This window comes from Uloborus diversus, chromosome 8, assembly GCF_026930045.1.
Source record: "Uloborus diversus isolate 005 chromosome 8, Udiv.v.3.1, whole genome shotgun sequence".
NCBI lineage: Eukaryota > Metazoa > Arthropoda > Arachnida > Araneae > Uloboridae > Uloborus > Uloborus diversus.
In genome coordinates this window covers 157698029-157719721 of record NC_072738.1, presented here as the reverse complement: position 1 = coordinate 157719721, position 21693 = coordinate 157698029, and the positions used below count along the sequence as shown (strand labels likewise).

The 21693-nt window shown below is 34.3% G+C and overlaps 1 protein-coding gene across 1 annotated transcript in view; it reads right to left on the bottom strand.

The window, feature by feature from the left end:
- Window positions 1-2850, bottom strand: part of LOC129228067 (mitochondrial sodium/calcium exchanger protein-like) — a 54520-nt gene extending 51670 nt beyond the window's left edge. The window contains exon 1 of the mRNA XM_054862702.1: window positions 2755-2850. Within this exon, the coding sequence (XP_054718677.1) occupies window positions 2755-2820 (66 nt within the window). The 5' untranslated portion in view covers window positions 2821-2850. The remainder of the gene's footprint in view (window positions 1-2754) is intronic.
- Window positions 2851-21693: the final 18843 nt, after the last annotated feature.

Here is a 21693-nt window from a genome sequence, read left to right as displayed (position 1 = left end):
AAATACTAATGATAGTTACTTTGTTTTATTTTCTCTTACTTATACGTTACTAAATAACAACTTATTTTAATGTAGTTACGGTACATTAATACAATCTTTCAATGTTGACTCATGAAGTTGTTGCTTACGGAAAAGAATGATCTCTTCTAACATACATCAAGCTTTAAATTCTGTGTTTGTAGTTCCTTGAACGGATGTTAAATACTGACTAGCTTTCTCCAGGTATCAGATTTTGTATGTCTTGCTGAAAGGAGTTTGATTCATACTCTTGGCACTCGGCAGAGTCACAACAAGAAGTATGCTTTGAACGACCAGAACGGAGGATCGAGATTTCAAGGATAAATGACTATCAAACAGCCTTTCAACTAAGTCCGACACTAGTTTCTAAGATCCGATAAGGAAAAGGAATTTTAAAAAACAATTTTTGTGTGACTAGTTAACCGGGTAAAATTAAATTTGGTGACCAGCAAAGGAGGATCATTTTACATTACTGTGAATGAGACCTTTTCGGAACCAAAGAAAAACGACCACTTAAACGGAGTGACCACTTAACCGGTCGACTACTTATTGAGGTTTCCCTGTAGTTTCGCATAGCATTTTAGATTTATTTCAAGAAAGTTTTACGGCGATTGTTTAAAGTTGCGGCTAGTTGCTGCAATTCACTCATTGCAACGACAAAGCAGCGACTGATGATAGCTTGTCAGTATAGCTGCTAATAGCGGCCGTCGATGTGTTGTCATGGTGACGCAGGTATAACGGCTACAATCCATAACTTTTAATAACTGCTTTAAGTCCTTCTTAAAAACTAAAATGCAGCGTAAAGTTGCCTTGTGCAATGCATTATTACGCGTGTAGGCCTGATCGATAAGGCGTCTGACTCGCGACCAGGATTGACAGACGTCCCGGATTTCAAGGGACATTCCCGTATTTTGAAAAATTGTCCCGCGTCCCGGAGAACTTTATTACGGGACGGCTAAAGTCCCGTACTTTAGCTGATAACAATATTTTACAGAACGAGACTTTATTTTATGGGGAAAAACTAAAGTAAAACAAAAAATGTGAAATAATGAGCTCTAAGAAAATCATTATGTGGCAGCAATCGCAAAAATTGTTTTCGTTTTGATTTGGTTTGTATGTTTTTGTTTTGGTGGGAGACCATGAGGAGCCATATGGTTGCTTCTTTGCTCATTGACTAATGCTAGAAATATATTTCTGCGTATCTTCGTCAATCAATCGCAATGAAAACGATTTTTATACTTTGATAGGCGACATTTTGCGAAGTTTAATGCTTTGTTGCGATTGAATTTATCAGACTTATCATGAATAGACGTCTCAAAAATCCCCCCCCCCTTATTACTTCAAGAAGCTTGCCCCGTATTTACTGTTCTTAAATCTGGTAACCCTGCTCGCAACTGGAAGGTCCTAAGTTCGACATATGCCAGCCAGTTGAAGAGCCTACGTGTTCATTGATGATGGCTGCGGCACGTTACTCAAGGTCAGAAAGTCCTCCAAGTTCCTCTTCCAAATCAATATACCTGGGAGTGCTGGATTACGGGTTGCTCGATTCCTGAACTGGGTCAGAAAACAAAAAAAAAGGTCTTCAGGGCCCGCATCCAACCTGCTTAACCACGCGCAGTGGTAGGTGTGCAGGACCCTGCACACTGTAAAAAAATTCCGAAACGTTGCTGGTTATTTCCGGGGAACGTTTTCGGATTTCACAGGTTTTTATCCACTTTCTGGGAAAGTCAAGTATCTTCGCGTAAAAATTTTCCTGAATTGCTACAAGTTACATGAATGCAGACTTTTCACTGCTATGAAAATAATTTTTGCTACAAGTTTAAAGATTAAATAAGCATGTTTATTAAATGCATCGGCTTAAGTTCGATTACGGCCCGTCCAAATCGATGAAGTCCCAAGTGGGAACGAATAAGTCATTGGATAGCTACAACTTTGCCACGCAGGAATTGCAGTCGAGGTAGATACTTGGCTCTTATTTGTAATTCTCGCATAGCTTTGACCATAGTTCCTCTAATGCTCCTAGAGCCTGCTTGGCAATTCATGAAAATTTTAATCAATTACATTAAATCTACAAATTTTTTTCTGGAAGCTTTCCGAGAAATGACTGGCAGGGAGATTTCCCAATTCTTTAGAAAGATTCAAGGAAAATTTCAAAAACGTTACTGACTTTTATCGGGAAACAATCCTGGATTTTGCAAGATGTTTTACTAACAGAAATTGGGTATATCAGCTGCCTATTAATTTCCAGGAACGTTTCGGAATCGTTTTTACAGTGTAGTGGGAAGTGAAGTGCAATAATTTGTCGTTATTTGTTGTCTGTTTCGATATTTCAGTCTGTGGCTTTGTGTGCATGTAACGTGTCAGCATTGCGATTGTGACTATATGTTCCCAGGCGATTATTTCTTGCAATCAAGTTCTCTACCTCGCATCCAAGTTTTTACCCGAAGTTTGAAATCGCCTTGCAAAGTGAGGCTGTTAAAGTAGAAGTTAAACTTTAAAATAAAGTTATAGGGAGAGAGAATGTATGGACCTTCTGTTATCATTTGTATTATTGCAATTATCTTTAATTTCCTTATTATTTTTCGTTTTGGAAATTTACTTAAAAAGTTTTTTAGCTAATCATGCTACACTTTGAGTAAGTAGAACTACATTCATAGCAAATTATTAGCATTGCTACAATACTTGATAGTTTTAAATGACATTGTTTTTGAAACTTCATTGCAGAAAACCACTTACTTCTGCATCAATATCGAAAGGAAATGTGCTGTTTTCGTCATCCTGGATTAAGATGGGCTCAGCCATTATCTTTCAAACATTCCAATTAGGATTCTGCAAAGTTTTAAACTGTTATGAGTCATAATTAACAAACATAACGTTTTTAGATAATAAAATTACACAAGTAATGCATTCGTACACTAAAAAAATTCCGAAACGTTACTGAGTATTTCCGTGTAACGTTTCCAGTGTTTCAATGGTTTTTATCCACTTCCTGGAAAAATCAAGTATCATTGTCAAAATGTTTCCTGAATTGCTACAAGTTGCATGAATGCAGACTTCTGACTGTTGTGAAAAGTATTTTTAGCTCCCAGTATAAAAATTAACTGATAAATAATAGTGATTCTAATAGTGAATCGGCATCTATTCTATTACGGGTCGTCCATGCTGATTAAGCTCCCAAAGGGAGCAAATAGGCATGGACGACGTTGCTTTGCAAGAAATGCTGGCAATTCTGGTTGTCTTCGGCCATGTTTGCATACTGCTTATGGAACTTGCCAAGTTGTTATATTATTTATACCTAATTAAATTCTTTAAAGTTCCTGAATCACAATTGGCTTCAAATGTGAAGATTTCTGAATTTTACAAGATGCTTCTGGGATAATTTCAGGAATGTTACTGGTTTTCGTAAGATATGTTACTGATAGAAATTGGGCACATCAGCTGCCCATTATTTTCCAGGAACGTTTCTGAATCGTTTTTACAGTGTATGTTTTGGTTTGAACGTAAGATGACCTGGGGCTCGTTTAACCATGGTGTATGTACCTTTACTGCAAAAAATTTTGAAACATTCGTGGTTATATCCGTGGAACGTTACATAATTTCACAGGTTTCATCTGTTTCCCCGCAAAATCAAGTATCTTTGCAAAAAAATTTCCTGAATTGCTACAAATCTCACGAATGCAGACTTTTCACTGTTGTGAAAAATATTTTCAACTACCGGTTTAAAGATTGACTGAGTGTGTTTAGTAAGTATATCGACTTTTATTCGGTATGGCTCGGTTTTTATACAGTGTTGAATAGCTTTTTCCCGCAGAATGAACATCTGCATTGCTAAGTAATTGTAGAAAGTTTGCGCATTCAACTTTTAAAGCTGATTATCTTAACATCGAAACAGTGAATTTCCATCACTTGTTTTGTTTTTAGTTTGTTTAGTTTTCCTCCCAAAACTTGGGGGGGGGGGGGGATGCCGCGAGTACATTTTCTTAAATCTAAGAAAATTGGCAGCGTTGGTTTGCTTTCTTCGGGACATTTGGAGCGTGCACTATCTTTCCCAAAGTAACTACAAGAATATTTTTAGAAATTGTTTTGGTCTTAATATAACTATATGTCCTTGTTCTAGTTATTTGAGCACTTATTTATTTGTACAGAAGTATTCAGTTCAAGTTAAATATGCTTGAAGTTAATAACAGTAAAACTTTGAAAAACAAAAGGGGAAAATATTTAATAAATTTTTTTAGAGACATCGTGTCTAATTAATTGTTAACTAAAAGTTTCACAAGAACCTACTCTTTCAAAATACCTATTTGTGAAAGTAAAATAAAAAATAACAACCTCAAAAAGCAGAAATTGCATATTACTGCCGAAACGTGTTTCGGCATTACAAGGAACGCCTTTTTCAAATGCAAAAGAAATGAGCTTATGGTTGCAAAGACTTAGCGCAATGGTATTTATTTATCTTATCTGTTTGTTGTTTTAAAAAGATACTTACTCTTTTCTAAAGTTATCAAATATACAAGTCATGAAAGAAATTTGTTTCAATAAATTAGTTTAGAATGTTTAGCATTAGTTTGTCAGAAACTCTGAAAACACACATTTCTTGTATTAAAAATAAACTTACAGTTTTAAAATGCAATCAAATATACAATGCATGATAAGGAAACTGTTTGGCATTAGTTCGTCAGAATTTTATTTCGCGTGTAAAAATTTGAATTAAACTAGTAGTGAACAATTCGTTTGGTAAAAGACTTTTCAAATGAAAAATCAAACTTATCAGAAAATAAATCACTCTCTAAAGAGTTCCAAAAATGTATACATTCATTCATTGAATGACTATAACATTCACATCTATTATTACAAAGAAAAAAATCAAAATATAACGTGAAGAAGAAAAAACAGACATTTAGCCAAAAAAATCAAACTGTCAGCATTTCTAAAACAGGCACAGATTATTTGGCTGTCGACTCGAATCCGAAACGTTCCTTATTATTTCATTTGATACACTGCAAATATTCAGTCACTTTTTGAACACGAGCAGTAGTTCCCTTTTTAAAACTATTTAAAGCACACTTTTTTTAAAAATTTTCAAAACACTTCTTCAGAAATCGTTCAGAACACTTATCTTTCTTTCAGAACACTTATTTCATTTAGCACATCATTTTAACTCTTTTGGGAACGCATTTAAGAACATTTTTTGAACACTTTGTAGTACACTTTTTTGGTTTGATGTTTTTGTCTCGTTTTTTCTTTTTCTTTTTCTTTTTTTTTTTTTTGAGCAATCACATTGCTTATTGTTCTCACTTGACTGTCCTTGACGTTACGCTGATTTTATTTTCCCCCCACCTCCCTCTACAGCACCACCGTCGACCGACTCCTCCCCATGCTGCTCCTGCAGCCAAAAGCGTCTCCAGGTTGCGTCCATATCCCACACACACACACGCATACATATGCACACCTTCACACATATATACAGACACAAATATACACACACATATACACAGATAAACATGTACACATACACATATACACACATACACATATCCACATACACATACCCACATACACACACATACACACATACACACACATATACACACACACGTATACACACACACGCATACACACACGCACACCCACACGCACACATACATACACGCATACACACACATATCCACAATCATGCCTGCACACACAAACACACACACACCACCACACACGCTTACATACACACACACTCGTGATTGCGGAAAACATAATTTGAATTCAAGATGTCAAAATTCAATTTTTTTTTTTTTGTCTATCACGCTTTTTGTTTTCACTTTTTGAAGAGAGCAATTTTTACTATTAGCTTGAAACACACACACAAAGGGTTTTGCTTGCCCATAAATTTCAAGTGTGATTTAAATAGGGACATACTTCTGTAACTCAGAGTCAGAGGAGTCACATTACAATAATTTTACAGCAGAGATTTAAAAAAAATAAAAACTTTTTTCGGCGCATGCGAAGGATGGGACGCGGGCTCTTTCAATCCTGGTAAAAAATTGAAAAGGATTTTTTAAAGAATTACGTTTACATGGTTTGATGTGGGATAGTCTTCTACATACAATGCACTAAAAAACAGAAAATCGCATTTTTTGGATAGATTTAATGACGTAATCAAGTTTTTTAGTGAAAACTCTTGATAGATATGGTTTGAACCAAATCTTCATTTATCCCTTTTCAATTTTATTTGCATATTCATCGAAAGCAGGGCTGCGGAGTCTGACGGAAAATGACCGATTCCGGCTCCGACTCTAGGAACTTTAGAGCATTCGATTCCGACTCTGCCTCCTGCACTGTAAAAACGATTCAGAAACGTTCCTGGAAAATAATGGGCAGCTGATGTGCCCAATTTCTTCCAGTAACATATCTGGGAAAAACAAGGAACGTTTTCCGCTAAAAGTCAGTAACCTCTCTGAAATTAACCTTGAAACTTTCTGAAGAAGTTCGAAATCTCCTCTTTTAAAGCCAGTCATGTCTCTAGAATCTTCTAGTAAAATTATGCAGGTTCACTGTAACTGATTAGAAACTTCCTAATTTACCAAGAAGGCTTCATAAAAATCAGAGCGCCCACTGCCTACACTACGCAAGAAGGAACCAAGCATACTTCTTGCCTGCACTTTCGGTCTTGCAAAGCTGTAGCTATCCAACGACATTTTCGCTCTCACTGGGAGCTTGGTCAATCTGGACAGGCCGTGAGCAGCCTTAGGTCAATACACTTAATAAGCACGCTCATTCAATCTTTAAACTGGTTGCTAAAAATCTTTTCCACTGCAGTGAAAAGTCTGCACGCGCGCAACTTGTAGCGATTCAGGAAACTTTTTTGTAAAGATACTTGCTTTCACGGGGGAAAAGGTGAAAACGTGTGAAATCTCGAGACGTTCCACGGAAGTAACCAGTAACGTTACGGAATTTTTTTACAGTGTGTACCTCAAAATCAATCCGACAAAGGCTCCGAATTTGAAATTTTAAACTTTCTACTCCCGACTCCGACTCCTCTAAAACAAAATCAGCCTGAATCCGATTCCGCAGCCCAGATCAAGCGATGGGAGGTGGCCACGAGATGAGCGGCTGAGAATATGTGAAAGTGCTGGGGAGAAAGGGAAGGACATTTTTTTTTTACTTTAAAATATTTGTTGACTTCAATTATTTTTTGCACTAGAGATGTTTCTACGAGATATTAAGTTTTTTTTCTCGTGATCTTATTTTCCTCTTTTAGAGAAGTAGATTAATAAAAGACTAACAGAGATAAAAACGCTTAAAGCGACAAATAAATCTATGGGTTTTTAAAAGTTCATCATAAATATCGCGCAGGGCCGTGGTAGCCCGATCGGTAGAGTGTTAAATTCGGGGCCGGAGGGTCCTGGGTTCGAACCTCGATAGTCGAAGACCCACCGTCGTCATTAAAGGAGACTGGGCGACGTTAAATATGCTCGTGGTCTCAAGGTCCTCCAAGTGAAACGATACCTCTGGGGGTGCTAGTACTAGGTAGCTATTAGCTCCTTTACTAGTTCTAAATTCTCATTAACTGTTCGATCCGGTGATGGTGCTGCCATCCATCGGTATAAAAAATAATGGAGGCAAGGCACTTAGTATGCAGTTCTCGACATAAATACAGTTGAAGTCAGTTGTGACTCTGAATAGGAATAGGAATAGGAAATATCGCGCAAAAATGATACAGAAATACACTATAAAAACAATTCAGAAACGTTACTGGAAAATAATAGGCAGTAGATGTTTAAAGACATGTGTTTCAACATGTTTACAAAAATTACAATGATTTTAAAGTTCAGTGCGCGCTGGGTAATTTAACCACTGGTTAATTCACTGTAAAAACGATTCAGAAACGTTCCTTAAAAATAATGGGCAGTTGATGTGCCCAATTTCTGACTGTAACATATCTTGCAAAAAAACAGGAATGTGTTCCTCTAAAATTCAGTAACCTTCCTGAAATTATCATGCAAGCCTCCTGAAAAATTCAAAAATTTAGACGTTTAAAGTCAGTTGTGTATTTGGAACTCAGAGTAAACTTAGACAGGTTTTACGTAACGACTTGGCACCTTTTTTATTAAACAAGAAAGCTCCGCAAGCAGAATTGCAAAAATGGTCAAAGCTAAGACAGAATTGCAAATGCGTATCTCGAATATTAAACACCTGCACTTCCATCAAAGCTACGGAATCCAGAGACTTTTTCGCTCCTTTTGTGATTTTAATTAGTCTGGAGGGCCATAATCAAACTGAAGCCGATGCACCTAATAAATACGCTTAGTTAATCTTTAAACTGGGCTAAAAATATTTTTCTCAACAGTGATAAGTCTGCATTCGTGCAACTTGTAGCAAATCAGGAAACTTTTTGACAATGATACTTAATTTTCTCAGGAACTGGACAAAAACCAGTGAAATCCAGAAACATTGCACGGTAATAACAGTAATTTTTGCGATTTTTTTTTTTTACATTGTAATAAAGCAGAATTCTACCATAGGATTTGAAAAGAAACAAATTCAACGATAAAAAAAAGTAATAAAGTATTTTTTTCAAATACTTACTGCGAAAGAATCTTCAACCTTTAATTTGTACAAAACATTTGATAGGAATCGGCTTAAAAAAATTCTAAATTCTCTCGGAAACTACCATTAATTTGCAAAACTAAATTACCAGAGCTTTAATGATAAAATCTCATTCCACAAAAATATAATCTTCGAAGATAAAACACATTTATTTAGAACTTTCTGAGAGTTCAGTTGAGAGCGAAGAATTTTTCGGAAACATTCTCTTTAATGTTGACAAACAAAAGAAGCGATGATTATTTATCAGATGTTACCATTATCTTTGGAAGTTGTGATAATTTCTGAAGATAGCGTTTATGGTTTCCTTGACTGACATTCCGTCTTGGAAAATGAATACGTTCAAGAACAGGCATAAACCTCATTTCATAGTAAACAATTCTTCTCTGGTAGTATTTTTTATGTATTTATTTAATAAAAACAAAAGGAGAACATGGCACAAAGAATGCGAGCTTTTTTTGAGCAATCACGATTCCTTATTGCTTTCATTTGACTGTTTTTGGCGTCTTTTGATTTTTCCCACCGCCACCCTCCGCACCATCACCGTCGACCGTTTCCTCACGATGCTGCTCCTATGGCGAAAGTCGTCTCCAGGTTGCATCCATGTCCTACACACACACGCTCACGTACACAACTACACACACAAACATACACGTAAACCTACACACATGCACAAGCATACATACAGACACCTACACATACATAAACACACACAAAAACATACGCACACACATACGAACAACTACCCACACATTCATGCCTTTACACAGACACAAACACATTATGCCTTCACGCACATACACATATTCCCCCCCCCACACACACATTCTTACACACTTATGCCAGCACACAGACACAAACACACATGCCTACTCACACATACACATACCCCTACACACAAACACACATACCTCCCCCACACACAAACACACATACCTCTCCCACACACAAACACACACGCCTACATACACATACACATACCCCTACACACAAACACACATACCTCCCCCACACACAAACACACATACCTCTCCCACACACAAACACACACGCCTACATACACACACTCGTGATTGCGAAAAACATAATTTGAATTCAAGATGTCAAAATTCAAATTAATTTTATTTTTGAAATGTGGTGCGCTGCGCATTAACTCCTTGCCTTTTGCGGACCTAGTGCATTCCCCAGGATTAGCATTAATTATTTTATATGGTAAAACAATCTGGGGATTGCCTTTACCACTGGAGAAATTTGAATACTCCGTTTCTCACCAGATGGAGGCACTGGAGATCTCACGGTGCGAATCTGCACTAGGATTTTCATTCTGCCGGTAGTATTTGAGTCAACTGAATCATGTGATATGGTGTTGGGGGTTTATTGCATCTTGAAACTCTATCGACTGTAGCCAGATTTCAATCTGTCCCCAAAGGCGAAAGAGTTCAACGCCAAACCACTACGCTACGCAGCGAACGAACCCTACACCCGTGACGAAAGATGGCTCACATGAAACACACACTACGGTTTACATTGCATACATAACACTCAGTAACAACAATAAATCTCTCTCTAAAGACGGCACTGTCATAATAATAGATTAATTTAGACCAAGCAAAATACAAATATTTAAAAAACAGTAAATAAAAACGAAAATCCTAAAACACCTCGAAAAAAAAAATTGAGTCCGTTTTATTCTAAGAAAATAATAGATATTTCCGATATTAGTAAACATAATTTCTTATAGAAATAAAAAAGAAAAATCTAAACACAGTAGATGTTTCGGTTAAAAGCATCTTCAAGCAATTACATTTCGGAAGAAGTTTTTATGTATTACTATATATGCAACCATTTTCCAACAGAATGCGAAATGATGAATACTGATATTTTCTATCCAATACTTGCGAAAAGATTGAGAGTATAGTTTTAATGCTGTTATGGGTTATCACATCGCACACAAAACAATACTTAATTTTCAAGCAACTTGGTACTTTAGCTTAACCAATCCTAAGTTAAAAGAATAAGAGTTCTCTAAGTTTAGGGGTACTTTCCAAAAAAAGACCACCTTACATCCAAAAGATAAAGGTAAATGTGAAGTTTTGGTTTCAGCAAAAAAACAAGTTTTACACATTGTTGAACTTATTTACATGAGGAATAGCACCTCTATGTGGTTTTGAATTTATTGTTAATGTATTAGGAAGAAAAGAGTAACATTCAAGGGCGCTCATATGCGAAATTTTAAAGGGGGGGGGGGGGGCTGAGATATTTTCCCATGGTTTAGCAGGATATTTTCTCCGTAGAAACCGATTTCAGTACAGATTAGAGTTATTAAAATTTGACATTTTTAATAACTTATTCATTTATGGCTGGAGAAGATATGTTTTTTCATTTTTGCGAAGAAAAAAGTTCTAAAAGCATGGAAGTTCTAATTTGTAAGGGGGAGGGGGCTTAAGCCCACACTTGCCCTCCCCCTATATGGGAGCCCTTGGTAACATTTAAACGTGTTTCAAATTTATGTTAATTAAAAAGAAGCTGCTTACTTTTTCGCAGTAGTTGTAAATTTCACCCCCATAAAAATGGCATTATCATGTTAAATTGATTTAGGAAAAATAAAATAAAAATTTAAAAACTGTAAATAAGGAAACGAAAATTCTAAAACAGATTGAAAAAATGAGTGTTTAGTAAATTGAGTCCACATTATTTAGAAAATATGGAATATTTTCCAATTAACGAAGCACAAATTCTTAATAGAAATGTAAACAAAATCAACGACTCTTCGATGATTTGGTTACAAGCATCTGAAAGCAATTGTTTATAGTGAATAATTTTTATATTCGATATATGCAAGCAGTTTTAAAGAACAGAATAATGACATTTACATACAATACTTGCGAAAGGCTTTAGTGTATTTTTGTTACGCTGAAAAATGTTATTGCATTGCTCATCGCAGACAAAACAGAATTTTCTAGTGCTTTAGCAAGTATTTTGATATTTTTGCTGAACCATGTCTGAGTTAAATGGAAACGAATTCTGCTAATTTAGTATTGCTTTTCCAAAGGTGACCACCGTGCAACCAAAACTTTAGATAAATGTGCCATCTCGGTTACCACAGAAAACAGGTGTTTCACAATGTTGTACATTGCACGTTTGGAATAGTACTTCTTTGTTGCTAATGAATCTTTTTGTTACTGTAAGATTAAAGAACTGAAGTAAAGTCATCACCAAATTATGTAGTAAATAATGCTAAACTTGAAATGCTTATTGTAAACGTACCTTCCTTCACCGCAAAAAACATGTCTTTACAAAATTAAAAAAAAAAGAAAGAAAGAAAATAATAAAGCTTACTGAATCAGCAAATATTACTGTATGCATGGACTGTAGTGACGTCATGACCTTTTTTTTTTGGTATGTAGCCTCCTCGAAGGCCTAGACTTCTATAGCGCTTTTATTCTATGACAGATATTTTCGACAACGTTTCTCTTCCGTTTTTCCATCAATTATTTTTCTTTTATCAATTACTTTCTTGCTGGCAACAGCAAATGCAAACGGTTTCTAAAGGCATAATACTAAAAGTGCAAAAACAAAAACAGATCGCTCATACAAAGATTGAAAAAGAAAACCCGCCTGTTTTTCTTCCAGTCATCTTTTTCTCACTTGATTGTGAAACATAAATTGCTATAACTGCATAGTGCATATTCCTTTCTTCTTATTTTTTTGTGTCATTTAACTACAACTTTCAAATCGCTTGCAAACCTTAAAAACGCGTTGTTTGGTATATTAACGTTTTAATATATTACTGTTTTTGCTGTTTGCTGCAATAGAAAAAAAAAAGATTTATTTCCCCGTCTCATCACTTTAAACTCCGTTACACTTTCCTAAAGCGTTTTCACCAACTGACTGATGATGCATTATATCCAGTAGACTAGGGGTTCTCAAATTTTTAGACATTGCGACCCTCTTTTTAGGCATAATATTTTGGCAACCCCTCAAAGTTTTAACTCTGTCTAAACCATCCTAAAACAGTAACTAAAAACTACACAAATGGTTATGGTTTATACTTAGAAACACAAGTAGCTAGAAAAATAAACATAATTTTATTTTTGTCTCTTGAATTATTTTATAACTAGTGATACCCGCACGGCTTTGCCCGTAATAGAAAAATCAAAAGGTCTTTTGGTTCGCCTGTATATTTACAAATAATGTATGGCGAATTTTCTCTCCAATTGGCTTCTGCCCCTGTTACTGTTCCACGTTATGATAATTTCGTAATTTACTCGTCCATCTTATGATATTTTTTTTCATAAAATTGGAGTAGAAAAAGAACCACATCGAATTTTCGAAAAACCGCTTCGAGGTGCACACTCCAATGCTACATACTAACTTTGTGCCAAATTTCATGAAAATCGGCCGAACGGTTTAGGCGCTATGCGCATCACAGACAGCCTACAGATATCCTACAGACATCCTACAGACATCCTACAGACATCTAGACATCCAGACATCCTCCGGACAGAGAGACTTCCAGCTTTATAGTAAAGATAAAGATAAGAGACAATAATAAACCTTACTGATTTTATAATCTTGCAGTAGTTTTATGACAGTTATTGACCTTGTGCTGGTTCAGGTTTTATCATTACACGCAGTACAAAAAGAAACAAACAAAGATGACTGATGACATCGACGCGCATGCGTGTTTTTAATAAAAACAGCAATAAATTAATTTTCATTAAACTTTTCTTCCGCATCTCGCGACGCCCCTGGGGGTCACGACCCATCGTTTCAGAACTCCTGCAGTAGACTATGGTTTTGTCTTTCTTGAAAGTTTTCACTGCAATGAGTGATAAAAATATTTCAATACACTATAAAAACGATTCAGAAACGTTCCTGGAAAATAATTTATGTGCCCAAGTTCTGCCAGTACCATATCTTGAAAAAACCAGGAACGTTTTTCGCTTAAAATTCAGTAACCTCCCTGAAAAGCTTCTGAAGAACTCCGAAATCTGCCGGTCAAAACCAGGCATGCCTCGAGAACCTTCAGAGAAAACTAAGGTAGGTTTAAAATTATAGCTTAACACCTTCCTGATTTAGGGGAGTCTGGGTTAACTTGATCCCCACTTAAGTTTTCTTTTTTTTCTCTCTCTGCTACAAATTATCAGTTTAATAAAATAAATACGTGAAGAAAGATAATTTTTTTCTCTATCTGACAGCAATTTTTTTTTGTTGAAATGAAACAGATAGTTTTGGTAAAATAATTTTTTTTCAAAAATTTCATAAAGGGATCATGTATCCCCACATCTAGGGATACTTGATCCCTTCATAGGGGATACTTTATACCACTGAGAAAATACATAGACTTTTCATTTGATTGGCAATTTATTTATGGATTTTAGTTTTCTACATAATGTTTCTAAAAAAAAAAAAAAACAATTTCTGAATTTCTTTATGAGATTATAATTATGTGAACGCAGAATAACATAGTTTCAAATTTCACTAGACATTTGTAAAAAAAATGTACCCAACTTCCATGAACTTATGATGCTTTTGATCAGTTACTTATTATCCGATACAGTTACGAGCAAAAAAAAAAAAAAAAAAAAACACCATATTAAGTAAAACTAACAATTTTTTTAAAGTAGCGTAATGAAGCTAAAATTACAACAAATAAAACTAGTATGTTGTGGCTATCACGAAACGTTCTTATATATTTTTCTTTTTTTTCTGATCCCTCCCCATGCTTGACGAGGAAGCAATATTCCCAACAAAAAACAAAATTAACATGCAAAAACTTTTGCAAAAGCAAAGCAAAGAGTAAAAATTGAAAGTTATTTTAAAAGCCTTGCTTGAATTAATTACAAATATTTTATTTGTCAACAAACATAAGATGGCAACAGTTAAAAATTTTAAATCTTCGCGATTTTCTAGTTATTTTCCAACAGTTAAAATCACGCGTAATACGCAGACGACAGTCTATTACAATTTACCTTTCTTATTGCTGCATTTATAAAGCGCTATTTTTATTCACACAAAAAAAGCCCCCCCCCCCCCCATGGAGCAATTGGCGCCAAAATTGAAGCAACGCCTGTTTACATATGGATTGACATTTATTCCAAATTTCATCCAGAAGGTAGCATTACTTCTTGAGATAGGGCACTCACAATGGAAAAAAAGAACGGGCGATTGCGCTACCCCCTTTTTAGCTGTTGACACCAAAATAAAATCAGCTCTTATACCCACTAAGGGCTACTTGCCGATGAATTTTTCTTTCATTCCGTTCATTATTTCTTGAGATACAGCAGTCACAATTGACGACAAAAAACGTTCTACAGCTCAACCCTCGTTTGAGTTATTGACACCAAAATTGAATCAGCACCTGTTCCTGTTAATACCAACATATGGACCAAATTTTGTTTGATTCCGCCTGTTACTTCCTGAGGAATAGCAAGCACGCGTAACTCAAAAAACGTCCCATTGCTCCACCCCTTGGAGGAATTCGCGCCAAAACTAGTTCACATCGGGGCACAAATGTGTACCAAATTTTGTTCGATTTCATGCGGTAGTTTTTGCTGTAGAGCGGCCACAAAAACTGGTCACACACACACGTGACACACACACACACACAGGCAGACAAACATTTTCCAAAAATAGTCGAAATGGACTCAGCACACCTCAAAACGTTCGAATCCGTCAAAAATCGAAATTCGAAAATTTGCACGAATCCAGTACTTTCTTCTATATATTAGATATAGAAGAAAGTAAAAATAGGATGACAAGCACGAAAATCATTTTATTTGCTTCTTGTCTTGCAATAATAAAATTAAGAGTTTCATCACTTGAATTAATTTTTAAAAAGAGGGAAGAAAAATGTAAATATGAGTGTACTCCTAAAAAAGAAAGCCTAGCTTATATGTTTTCAAAACCAGAAAAGTCAATTCAAACAATTCGTTTGTTTTAGGTCTTTAAGTTTCACTCACCCCAACCGGATGTGTGCAGCTTAACACATTTTGTCAATTTTTCAGGAAAAATTAATTGATTAAACATACTACCTTTTCGCTTCAGAGAAAACTTATTTCGAACTCCAGAAATCCAACTTTGCATTATATCCGCTTATGGGTCAACATAATGGGCAACTCACTTTTTTGCTGTAAATCTAACTACAGTAAAATCATTTATATTTTTCTTTCAAACAAAGATTTGACATCTATTTCAACTTGTTCAAGCTCATTTGGCTGATCAGAACATTATTTATCTGTAGAGTGAGTTTATGTATAGATGTTTGAGGTGTTATGTGGGTTACAAGTGCGAACTGATATTTAAATTGTTTAGCATATTTACAGTAGTGATTGTTTAAATCTATCACTCAAACTATGATTAATTTTATTGTGTTAACATGGTTTTGAATGTTTAAAGTTAATAAACAACATTTATATTGTTTTCAATGCGTTTATATTGTCATATGGATACTTGATCATGTATCCCTCTAAACGAAGTGATCAAGTATCTCTAATGTATGCGATTTTTACAAACATACTTGTTCTGTTATTAACAATCAGTGGCAATTTACTAAAAATATGTCTCAATTATTTAAGACTGTCTATAATTTAACATTACACTTCGGAATTTATTTTAAGTTGTATTTAACGGATAATGTAAACTTCGGAATGCTTTCCTAAAATAAAGTTTCCCTTGTCACATTCAGACGATCATTTCTTGAGCTAAAACAAAATGGCTGAAAAAAAAAATGTTGCCAGTTTTTATGTACAAATATAATTTTAATATAATTTTCTGGTTTCAAATTTCTGCTTAATGATTTTGGTACATTTCTTGCTATGGGATCATGTGTCCCTAGGAATCAAGAATCCCTAGTCTCCCCTAAAGTTCTCGAGTTTGTTTAATGGACTGCTTAAACGTTTCTATCGATGTCCTCATTGCTAGTTTTGAGTCACATAAACAGGGAATTTTGACCATTAACATGATGAGTTTGTAAATGATTATGATTTATGTCTAACGCAAAGGGCATTTCTTCAAACTTTTACGAAAATAAAATATCATATTTAATCTGACGTAGTAAGTTCTCGAGTTTGTTTAATGTACTTTAAAAACATTTTTATCCATGTCCTCATTACTACTTCTGAGTCACATAAACTGGGAGATTTGATCTTTAAAATTATGAGCTTATAAATGATTATGATACATTTCTAGCGCAATGGTATTTCTTTAAACTTTTACGAAAATAAATATAGTCTCATATTCAATCTGACAAAGCAAGTTCTTGAGTTTGTGTGTGTGTGTGTGTGTGTTTAATAGACTTCGGAATTCCTTTTACCAATGTCCTCATTAATACCTAATGCTGACCCACATAAAATGGGAATTTTTACCTTTAAAATGATGAGCTTGTATATGATTATGATACGTGTCTAACGCAAAGGAGTAGTTAAACTTTAACGAAAATGAATATAGTCTCATATTCAATCTGACAAAGTAAGTTCTTGAGTTTGTGTGTGTGTGTGTGTTTAATAGACTTCGAAATCCCCTTTACCAATGTCCTCATTAATACCTACTGCTGATCCACATAAAATGGAAATTTTGACCTTTAAAATGATGAGCTTGTAAATGATTATGATATATTTCTAGCGCTAAGAGAATTCCTTTAAACCTTTACGAAAATAAATATAGTCTCATATTCAATCTGACATAGTAAGTTCTCGAGTTTGTTTAATGGACTCCTAAAACATTTTTATCGATGTACTCATTGCTTCTTCTGAGTCACATAAACTGGGAATTTTGACCTTTAAAATGATAAGCTTGTAAATGTTATGATATATTTCTAGCGCAAAAGGTACTTCTTCAAACTTATACGAAAATAAAAATCGTTTCATATTCAAACGCAAGTGTGTATAAAACAGAAAGACACAAATATGATAGATTTACTGACTTCAAGTGAACAGCTTGATTCATCTGCTATTATTTTACGCCAGCAGTAGGATTTATGGACTTTTTTTGGTATAGAGACTTTTTACCCTGCTTCAAAAATGAGTTCGATCATAAAATGAAGCGATCTGTTGGAAGAAGATAAAACAAATAGAATTTCAATTGTTTGGCTTTCAGTTAAAAATGTATTGCAATAAATGATTCGTTTTATGTCAATGTCGTGCAAAAGAATAGCTATACGGATTTCTTTTTCTTACGTAATGCAAAATTTTATTCAGCGTTTTCTTCTTTTCGGACATGAAATACTTTAAACGACTCTTTTCCCCACGAGGTAAAAACCGACATTAAGGAAGTATTAGCTGCGTCGCCCGGCTTTGCACGGTCCACCTCGAAAATAAAAGTTATGTCAAGTGACACGAGTTCAGCACTCAGCTTGAACCAAAAAAAAAAAAGAAAAAGTCAGTGAAATTTTGCGGCAGATTGCGGAAAACCCCCTAAAAGCAAACATTTTAAATCCCCTGATTACAGTAAAGCCTCAAAACAAAAACAAGAATTTTACCTGTTCTTTTTCGAGAAAAAAAATGGCAACAGATCTTTCATCTCAATGATTTTCTTCACCGCCATACATTTTAATAAAAGCATTGTTGCAGAAAGTTGAGAATAAGCACTGAATAATGATTTGAAAGGAGGAAAACCTTCGAAAAATAGGGATTTGATTTTGAAATCTAAGAGTCATAATTAATAGTTCTTAATTGATATCTCCGCTAATTATTATCGGAGGATTATGTTAAATAGCCAAACATGAAGACGGGAAGATTACGAATTCATCGATACCTGATTCTATGGTCAGTTCACGGTCGTTCGGGAGAAGAAGCTTAGACATACATAGGTACGCTCAGTTTTTAATTATATAAGAGATTTATGTAAACTAGAGAAACAGGGGGCATTTTTAAAATGGACAGTTGAAAAACGATTATTTTTTAGGCAGTTTCGGCCGTCTTGGATTTGACACTAGTGCTGAAAATTGGAACTACTTGAAAAATAATGGTTGAAATTTAACAATTTTGGTAGCGATTTCCAGCTATTTCGACTGTTTAATGAAGTACATGAATCCAGTGTTTAAATAAAGTTGGAAAAATGTTAAAGCGTATTTTTACATGAAAAATTAAAAAAAAAAAAAGAACAAGAGAATATCTTTGAAATTCGTCACGTTTAGCCAAGGCTGGAAAAAAATGGATCATCATATTTCTTTTCTGAAACTTGGTAAATACAATACCCAGTATGTGTCTTTTAATTACTAAACGAGAAGTTCCGCCCAGTACTAAACGAGCCTACTTTCCCATTCTATCCAACATCGACTTTCTAGTATATAATCAATATTCTCTAAATTAGCTAACGTAAGACAGCAAATTATGTTACACATGCCTTTTTAACATTTTCAGCTGATTTCTAGAAAAAAAGAAAGAAATACGCCTTGCTGCTCTGAAGAAATAGATGCGTAAAAAAAATAATAAACAAACAAATTAAGTAGCAGCACCTTTTAAACAGTGCAGCTAATATATTCTTTTCCATAAAAAACACTTGAATCGTTTTTTAAAATAGTGTTTACAAAAAAAACCCACCAAAATAAATGCGTTTTATAAAAACGAATAAAAAAACAAATATGTGTTGCGCTTTTTAAGAGGGGAAGGGGGGGGGGGTGATAATAAAGCATCTCGAATTTGTTTTCCCAAGTCGCCAGCATTGAGAAATAAATAAAAATACCAATGTACTTTAGGAAAAGTTAATAAAAAATGCCCTATTTAATAAATAATTTTCTTCAAAAATAAAATCTTCTACACAGCTCTTTCTTTCTGGTAAAATTAATGTACTACGATTTTCCTTTATTTCCCATTGCCTAAAAATAACATTTATTAATTAAAACGTTAGAGTAAAAATAGAAACATATCATCTCAACAATCATTATGTAGTAGCTAAGCATTTAAAACTAAATAACAAGATAATAATTCGAAACTATCGATTCCGAAAGAAATTGACAAAAAAAAAAAAAAAAAAAAAGATAAAAAATACATGAAATACACCGCCAGCTCAGTCACTTACTGAACAGATAAAAAATAGCTCTAAGTTTAGATTTATCGTCTAAGAATATAAATAAGTAAAAATAAATCAATAAAATAAAAACAGTATTTGTGCATGTAAACAAATCCGACGATAATTTTTAATTCGAATAAATGAATTGCATTGGTCATGCAGCGAAGAATCAGTATCGAGTGAAAGTAACACCTACCAAAAGAATAAAAAAACTGTCATTCAAATACTTCGTACAATTAGAACAAAATTAAAATACATGCTTCTCCTGAAGGAAAAAGAATTTCGTTGAAATATATGAAATATAGTCACAAAAAAATTAATCTTCCCCCACCCCAACGAAGAACATATATTTTCATTAGAATACGCGCTTCAGTCGAATATTAATCAGCTAAAAACTGCACAGTATACATATATTCGTACCGAAAAGAATCATGGCTTCTATTTAAATTGTTTCATTTCATGAAAGAACGCATTTTCGCTGAGACTCCAATAATGATGAAGTGCAATTCCCCTAAAAGGACAACTTGGCCATATCTTCTCTACATACTATAAAATGAAGTCCCCAAAAAGCGTCTGTGTGTTTGAACTCGCAAAACTCAAGAACTACCCGGCCGATTGCGCTGAAATTTTCACAGTTTGCTCCTTTAAGTCCTGAAAAGGTTTACAGACCAGTTCGAATGAAATTCTATGAATAGTTCTTTTTTATTACAATTTACGTCTAATTTTCACATAAATTCTCAAATATGAGGGTGAAAAATTACTTGGACATATTAATATTACATATCGTTAGAAAGGGTAGAATTTTCCGCGTTTTACGTAATTTGTTTCAATGCTCTAACGTTATTATGTCGGGACTTATTTGCGTTTTTAGATCGCATTTTTTTAGGCTTAGCTGAAATTTAGGCACTACTTTCCTCATTAAATAAATCAATAAAAAGTTAAGGAATTGTCCCACAGCTTTCTTTTTGACGCCATTGTAAAAAGCGACCTTTTTTACTCCAGATCTAACTCGACCTTTGGTCGAAAAAATAAGCTTTTATCTCGAAAGGAAAAAAAGTTACAAATCTTTTTAAATCCAGTTTAAGAAATGTCGATTCCATTCAAATTGTGAACCATTTTCTTTCGCATTTTGATTCCTTAAACTTATTTTATTTTGTGTTTCCATGATTACGCATTTTAAATCCATCTTTCTGGATTTAATTTCTTAAAAGTATTTTAATATCTGTCGTCATTGTTTGGAAGGGAAATCATAATGTTTTTTTTTTTTTTTACTTTATTTTTTTACGCCTGATTGTTGAATATACCCGTCACTTGACACAATTTTTATTTTCAAGGTGGACCGGAGCAAAGCCGGGCAACGCAGCTAGTATGTATATATATATATATATATATATATATATATATATATATATATATATATATATATATACTAGCAAATGTACCCGGCGTTGCCTGGGTCAGTAATAATTGTAAGAAACAATCGCTACTTTCTTTCGTTTTCTGTTTTAACTGAAAGAACTCAAAACAGACCGCTTTGACGTGATTAAAAATCGAGCTTCTTCCTTACCCATAAAAGTAAAATAGCAATAAGTGTAAAGAACCAACGAATATTCATTCAGAAGCGAAAGCACGAATTTAAGCATATTAAAATTTTGAAGAATTTCCAAAATATGAACTAACAAAAACCAAAGATCACTAAAAAAACCGTGCGCGTGCTTCATTTAATTAAATAGTACACACACGCACACAAAAGAAAAAAAAAAAGCTCCCTACTATAAGTTTTAACTCTGAACTAAATCTCTCCTACCCTCAGGGTGCGAAAAGTAGTTTCCAAATGTTTAAATGACTTTAAACTCATGTTTGCTCCAGAGAAGCCTTGATTCAAAATTTTCATTATGATTACTTATAATATTGCTGTTGTTAGGCAACGAATTTTTGTAACTATGACTTTTATGTTTAATCACATAGAGTGAAGAAAATAAATAGAGAGGCCCTGCTATATTAAGAAATTGAAGCCGGAAGTTGCACCGCTGTATCCAAAGATCCTTAGCTTCTTGCTAAGTA